Source organism: Gadus chalcogrammus, chromosome 15 (assembly GCF_026213295.1).
Source record: "Gadus chalcogrammus isolate NIFS_2021 chromosome 15, NIFS_Gcha_1.0, whole genome shotgun sequence".
Classification (NCBI taxonomy): Eukaryota; Metazoa; Chordata; class Actinopteri; order Gadiformes; family Gadidae; genus Gadus; species Gadus chalcogrammus.
Window position 1 is genome coordinate 1,013,095 of NC_079426.1, and position 7,516 is coordinate 1,020,610.

At 53.5% G+C, this 7,516-nt stretch overlaps 1 protein-coding gene across 1 annotated transcript in view; it reads right to left on the bottom strand.

Annotated features, from left to right (window-relative positions):
• Window positions 1-491: 491 nt before the first annotated feature.
• Window positions 492-7,516, bottom strand: part of ercc6 (excision repair cross-complementation group 6) — a 15,536-nt gene continuing 8,511 nt past the window's right edge. The window contains 10 exon segments of the mRNA XM_056609837.1: window positions 492-892; window positions 895-1,006; window positions 1,115-1,193; window positions 1,651-1,822; window positions 2,281-2,790; window positions 2,887-3,032; window positions 3,598-3,692; window positions 4,228-4,347; window positions 5,280-5,390; window positions 6,416-6,678. Of these exon segments, the coding sequence (XP_056465812.1) occupies window positions 549-892; window positions 895-1,006; window positions 1,115-1,193; window positions 1,651-1,822; window positions 2,281-2,790; window positions 2,887-3,032; window positions 3,598-3,692; window positions 4,228-4,347; window positions 5,280-5,390; window positions 6,416-6,678 (1,952 nt within the window). The 3' untranslated portion in view covers window positions 492-548.

A 7,516-nucleotide genomic window follows, 5' to 3' on the forward strand; every position in this document is an offset into this window, starting at 1 on the left:
TGTGACTTCATTGTAGAATGATCTTCCAATTCAAGAATTGTACATGTAAAAATGTATTGCAAATGTTAAAAAAATCGGATCGATACAGTACGGTTAATCCACCATGTGACCGATCTTCAGCCAATGGCTGTCAGACTAACAGAGTGCGGTGATCTGGAGCTACAGTGAGAGCAGTCCGCGCCCACGAGCTACCCGCCGCGTTCACCTAGCCAGCTACCCGCCGCGTTCACCTAAGCCAGCTACCCGCCGCGTTCACCTAGCCAGCTACCCGCCGCGTTCACCTAGCCAGCTACCCGCCGCGTTCACCTAGCCAGCTACCCGCCGCGTTCACCTAGCCAGCTACCCGCCGCATTCACCTAGCCACCGTTTGTTCATTTCAGGATCCGTCTCTTCCCCCCCCCCCCACCCAGCTAGCGTTAGCCATGTAGCCTGAGCCCCCAGCACCGTGGGGGGGGTGGCCCTCTCCCCCTCAGCGGTAGCCTCCCCCCAGCTAGCGTTAGCCATGTAGCCCTCTCCCCCAGCACCGTGGGGGGGGGGCCCTCTCCCCCTCAGCGGTAGCTCTCCTTCAGCCTCCACATGCCCCCCTGGCCCGAGGCGCGCTGGAAGTCACAGAGGCTCCGCAGCAGCTCCCTGAACACCGGCGCCTGCTGCTGGGAGAGCCGCGGCGTGAAGTGCCCCAGCACCTCCTGGGTGGAGGCCTGGCCGTCCACCGCCGCCTGGAACGCCACGAAGTTCCTCAGCTCCACCAGGAGCTCGTCGTGCTCCGTGGGGGGGGGCGGGGGTCCGGCGGCCTCCCCGGCCCCGCCCCCTCCCCCCTCCTCCTCCTCCTCTTCGTCGTCGGGGCCCGAGGGCCGGCTGACGTGGTTCCTCTCCCTCATCTTAGCCAGCAGGAGGAAGAGGAGAGAGGGGCGGCGCCCGACTCCGCCCCCTCCACCCCCTCGCCACTGAAGTGCCCGCCCCCCTCGCCGGGCTTCTTGGGGGCGGACCTCTTGATGAAGGCCGCGTCCTGCGGGTTGAACACACACGGGTCACATTTCAGTTCAGACAAAACACTGTGCCCCCCCCCCCCCCCCCCCCCCCCCCCCATGACGTTCAACACGTCTGGAACCGTTACCTTGCAGTTCTCCGCGCTGGGCGGGGCCACGGGGGTTGCCGTGGCGAGGAGCGGGTTCTTCTTCTGGCCGAAGCGTTTCCTGGGAACGCAAAGAAGACAACCACTGTAAGGCCTAAAAAAAAAATTGTTTGGTTCCGGTTTCCGACCGACCCTGTCAATATATGTGCGACCAAAAATTATTTTATGAGCTTTAAAAAAATAATAATAATTGATGCAAACTACGATTACGTTTTTGTACAGCACCTCTTCATTCTACCCCCCAGGCTCATGAGCGCACATTTGCCCTCTGTTTTTAAATGAAAACAACCTACCTATCATTCGCTGCCGCTGGAAAAAAATAAATAAAAAAAAAATAAAAAAAAAATTCCCTACCTACCTATGACCTCAACTGACAACTAACAGGAACCAAACTTTTTTTTTTTTTAGGCCTAAGCAAAGGTCCCACTGGTGTGTGTGGGGGGGGGCGCTGCCGCTCTGGAGCCGCCCCAGTGACAGGAGAGTTGGGGGGGGGGGGGGGGGTGTGTGTGAGGGCGTACCGGGCGGGGGGCTGGGGCGCCGGCCGGTTGTAGGACGGGCGGCAGCGCTGCCGGGACACCTTCAGGGCCTTCAGGGCGTCCCGGGCCACGCGGTTAGCCTCCGCCTCCACCAGCACGTAGTCCGGGTTGGACGCCTCGATGATGCTGTCGTGCTGCATGACGCTGTGGATTCCTGCGGACGCACGACGGCCACGACACACCTCAGGTCAGGTCAGGGCCCAACGGTTTGGGGAAGGGACCGGATCGCCATGGTCTCCGCCAATATTGCGATTGCGATTTAGAATGCGCTTTTCCTATTTAAAGCTCCTTATGTTCTGTATTATTCTCTAAACAAGCAATAAATCATTCTATGGTATGACCAACACAACATTGGAAGCAGCAAACATACGAACCGCTGTTTCTGTTGATGTGTTGAGATGAATTGATGCATGAATTGCTATTATAACATCTTTATTGGACTATTGAATTTTAAAATAATAATAAAAAAAAGAATCTTCCTGATCTGCAGTCAGTAACAAATATGGGTTTGAAAAAAAGTGGGTTTGAATTTGATTAATGGTTCAGCCCTCGTGCCGGTCGCTCTCCGAGCCGCAACGGAAGCACAGCTGACGCGCTGGCGGGACGCCTCACCTGACTGCTTGAAGAGCTTGGCCAGCACGTAGTCGTCGTTCCCCTTCAGGTCGTCCTTGTGGTCGTCCTCCTTCCTGAAGGTCCTCTTCTTCACCAGGTGGGGGATGTGCTGGCCCTCCACCTGGGCCTCGCGACGCCCTTTCTTCTTGTGTTTGCGGTGGTCCGTGCGGCAGTGCTTCCTCTTCTCGCTGTGTTTGTGCGGAGCCGTGGCGGCGTGGTGGTCTGTGATCGGTGGTCTGAGGTTCGCTCCGTCCGAGTGTGACCCCGACGGAGAGGCGGACGCCGTATTCGCCCCGTCGGCGAGTCCATTTGGAAGACCCTGGGAGAGTCTATGGCTAGTGTTCTCTTCCTTTACAGCAGCACTGGGGGTCAGGGATGGGCTTTGGGCTGAGGTAGCAGCGCCGTTTGAGTCAGCCTGGGAGTGTTTGTGGGAATGTTTGGAGTGTTTAGACCGGTGCGATGACCTCGGCCTCTCTGGTTTTATCGGCGCCTTGACGTCCGAGCCCGTGCCTGTCCAAAGAAAACGTAGATGTTTTACCAAGAGCTGACTTTGATATCGGCTGTTGTCATACAGGGTGAGACGGACACAATGTAAAGTTCGCTGACCTGCGAATATGGCGCTGGTCTCCGTCCCCTGGTCGCCGTCGGGGTTGGACAGCGTGAAGAGCTCGTAGACGTCGTTGGACTTGAAGAAGCGCCGCTGCTTCGGGTCCTTCAGGACGCGGTTGGTCAAAAACTGTTTGAAGATTTGCCTGAACAAAAACAACAATAAAGAGGTCACTGGGCATACCATTCATGAGTGAAGTTCTACCGTTGGAACGAATAACACCAACTCTCACAAATTTTTGTACGTGGAATATTGGTATAAATTAAACAACACAAATTGAACAATTATAATCAGTACAGCAATCTACCCGTGGGGTGACCTCCGCCTGAATCACCACTCAATCAAAACAGAAGTGCAGTGGATGGAGAAAGTTGCCATGTTGAAAGCACTTAAAACGAAACAAGCAACAGCATCGAAATCCTAGACCGACCGTTTAATAATGCTGGGAAGCTTTTCAATTACTGAGTTCTGGGATGAGTGCAGTGATATGGCAGTGATGAGAGCAATTAGCAAATGTCATAACCAAAGGAATAGCAATGACAGTATACCGAGTGCCGTAAAGCGCGTCACAACGACTGGCGCTGTCTCATCACGGGAACCACGTTATAGCCGGCGGAAGTGGATTCAGTTGGAATGGGCGAAAATGATGACTTTAGAGTCAACAAACGTAGCAGGCTTATGCCAACACACTCATGCACGCAGACACGCACCTGTGGTAGATTTTCTCCTCAATGGTGCCGGCAGTCAACAGCCTATAGACAGTCACCTGCTGGGTCTGCCCTATCCTCCAGGCTCTCTCCCGGGCCTACACACACACACACACACACACACACACACACACACACACACACACACACACACACACACACACACACACACACACACACACACACACACACACACACACACACACACACACACCTTAAAAAACATGGCATAAAACAGCACAATATGGCAAATAATCATATGTGATGATAAACACAAAAACACAAAGAAGAAATTGATTATCAAGCCGGTTAAAGGCTACGCCGCTGACTGTCTCAGCTACTGACTGGCACTAAAAAATGTTTTTGTGTACAAGTGTTGGTATGCGTGTTTGTTTCTGAATTTCTGTGCCTGTGCATGTGTCTTCAGGTGTGTGTGTGTGTGACTTCAAGCGTGTACATCTTCAGGAGTGTGTGTGTGTGTGTGTGTGTGTGTGTGTGTGTGTGTGTGTGTGTGTGTGTGTGTGTGTGTGTGTGTGTGGTGTGTGTGTGTGTGTGTGTGTGTGTGTGTATACATCTTAAGGTCTGAGTGTGCCTCTTCGTGTGTGCCTTTCGGCGTGTGTCCTGGGTTCGGACCTGCATGTCGGTGCTGGGGTTCCAGTCGGGGTCGTAGATGATGACCCGGTTGGCTCCAGTGAGGTTGACGCCAAGGCCTCCGACCCGCGTGGTCAACAGGAAGATAAAGATGGAGCGGTCCTGATGGCAGGGGAGGAATAACGATACGCTTAACATCCAGAGCTCCAAGTGCTTGTGGTAATAAAGAAATATTTATGCCATTGATTGTGCTTCATAATGGTCCTGCAACGACAATCCTCATCTAATGAATTGATTTCATTATTTATTTAGGGCCATGAAATGGTGACATTGCGAAATTTCAAATGAAGTGGGAGGTTAAACCTGAGTTTGCTTCGCTGGACTGCGTGTAAATATAGCAAATGTGTTTTCTCAACTGAGGATGGGGTTTGTAAAGAGTGAAAGCCTGAAATTAGAATTATTATTTTTTAACAATTAATTTAGAACTTGCATGACCAGGTATATTACAATCTTTTTTTCTCATGGTTACACAAAACAACGTTTGTTTTAGGTAGTATATGTGAATAGAAATATCCCATTAAAAGAGCAATTATGGGATGCACCAACAGTGATTACACTGAGATCTGCATTCATTACTCTAGTCATACTGGTCCATGTAAAAACCAATAGACTACAAAACAGGGTGAGCATTGAGTCCCACAGATCTCATGTCTACAATTAGTGTTTCCCCCCCCATCCCCCCCCCCACACCTCCGGGCTTAAGCTAAAGCACTCAACACCCCTCTCACACAGCCCCCCCTCTCTGCCCCAAGGAGGGGATTTTCCTGGGAGCCACTCAGAGAGCCATTAGAGAAAGAGAGAGACAGAAAGAGAGAGAGAGAGAGAGAGAGAGAGATTGATGAGAGAGATGAGAGAGAGAGAGAGGAGAGGAGAGACGGAGGAGAGGATGAGAGAGAGAGAGGGAGAGGAGAGAGAGCAGGAGACAGACAGAGACAGACAGAGACAGGACACAGAGAGACAGAGACCAGAGAGAGAGGACAGAGAGAGACAGGAGAGAGAGAGAGAGAGAGAGAGAGCGATAGACTTCTCCCCACCCCGTTGTAGCGGTTGATGAGCGGCTGCCGCGCCGCGATGGGGGTGGTACCGTCCATCTTGACGAACTGGTAGCAGTTCTCCCTCACAAACACCTCCAGGATGTCCAGCATCTGGCCGCGGGAGGGAGCACAGATGGAGGGTCGTGGAGGAGGAGAGGGCGCCGACGGACAGAGAGAGGGGGACGGAGGTTTGGATTATCTCTAACAGGATTAGGGCAGATTAATATTACATGGACAGAGATACCGACAGGGAGGGTCTCAGGTTCCCTGTGAGGTATAATCTCATTGGTATCGACTGCAACAGCTGGGGCCTCTCTCACACATGCACACACCGTGCACACGTGTGCACACACACGTACGCACACACAGTGAATAGTTTTATAGACATCATGGGTTCAGGTTGAGAATAGCACAGTGGAGAGACATCAGAGCTCTAGCACTGACAATGAGTCAGACATGCAAATGAAGGACTCACGGCTAACAAGTAGAACAATTTAATATCGCAATATGAGACGGGGTATAGTCGGCCCTTCTGAGTTATTGTTTCATCATGGCCTCAATGTTGTCTTTTAATGGTTTCCAAAGGCTGGGAGAGTTCACGTGTATTCATTAGATTGAAAAGATCCAAGAATTGCCTTCTTTGTAATAACATCGATGAATAACTGCTACCTGCTCTGTAATAACACCCACATAACTTACATTTTATTCTATTGAATTAATAATTCAAAGAAAAAAAAAAAGACAAACTACATGGTCATCGAGGTAGAACCATAAAGGTAACGTCCATTACCTCATAGAAGCTCTGCTATAAAAGCTCCAAACACTTAAAAAAACCCAATTTAAAATCTCTGTCCACCCAGATGGACGTGAGACAGCTCCATCTACCAGACAACCCACGGGACGGTCCCCACAGGAAGGTACCCACGGGACGGTCCCCACAGGACGGTACCCACGGGACGGTCCCAACGGGACGGTACCCACAGGACGGTCCCAGCAGGACGGTACCGACGGGACGGACCCCCCAGGACGGACCCCCCGGACAGGCTGATCCATCCCTCATGCGTCTGGGTGGACCCCCCCATATCCCTAATAACCCCGGGACGCTGCCCCCTGGAGGCCGGGAGGGCGTGCCGTACCTGTCTGGACTGGGTGAAGAGCAGCACGCGGTGGCCCTGCCTGAACCACAGCCGCAGCAGCGCCTCCACCACCATCAGCTTCCCCGAGCGCCTCCAGAAGCCGAAGCGCTCCTCCTCGGTGAGCTGGTCCTCGGGGACGTTCTTCAGCAGCCGCGGCCCCCCCGTCAGGAGGTCCGGGTGGTTGCAGATCTTCCGCAGCGAGATCAAACCCGAGAAGATCTGCGGGGAAAGAGGGCGGGGCGGCGTTAGCAGAGCCGGCGACACACCGGCCGATCAACGACCGATCAGCGACCGATCAGCGACCGATCAACGACCGATCACCGACCGATCAACGACCGATCAACGACCGATCAACGACCGATCACCGACCGATCACCGACCGATCACCTACCGATCAACGACCGATCACCGACCGATCACCGACCGATCACCGACCGATCACCGACGCCCGCTAACGGAGACTCTGACACTGACGGGTTGTTCTCATGGCAGAGACGCGTTTGTTTCAGAGATATTAGGGGCGCAGCGGGGACTTCCGGAGCCTCGTAATCACATCGACTCCAATCCACGAGAGCGGGGTACATCATTTATTTAAGGACAACAAAGGCTGGAGCTTCAGATGCTGGTCCCTGCATTAGTAATGCTGGTTAATGGACCGACGTAGTGTGTGTGTGTGTGTGTGTGTGTGTGTGTGTGTGTGTGTGTGTGTGTGTGTGTGTGTGTGTGTGTGTGTGTGTGTGTGTGTGTGTGTGTGTGTGTGTGGCCGTGGTCACCTCTGGCACCCTGACCAGGTCCATTTGGGTCGGTGGTGATGAATGACTACTAGGAGGAGGGAGCCCCTCCTCCTCCCGGGCTCCGGGTGGTCTTCTGGTAATTGTGAGCAGAAGACCCCGACAACTCTACCGGCCGCTTAAACAACGCTCGCTTCACGCCCGCCATTAGCATCCGGGATAACATTTACGCTGCACAAAATAAAGATAATTACGCTCCTTCAAGCGTGCACGAGACGGAGCGGCGTAAGCGACCCCGGGCCGTCGTTGAATGAGGGGGGGGGGGGGGGGGGGGGGGGGGGGGGGGGGGGGGGGGGGGGGGGGGGGGGGG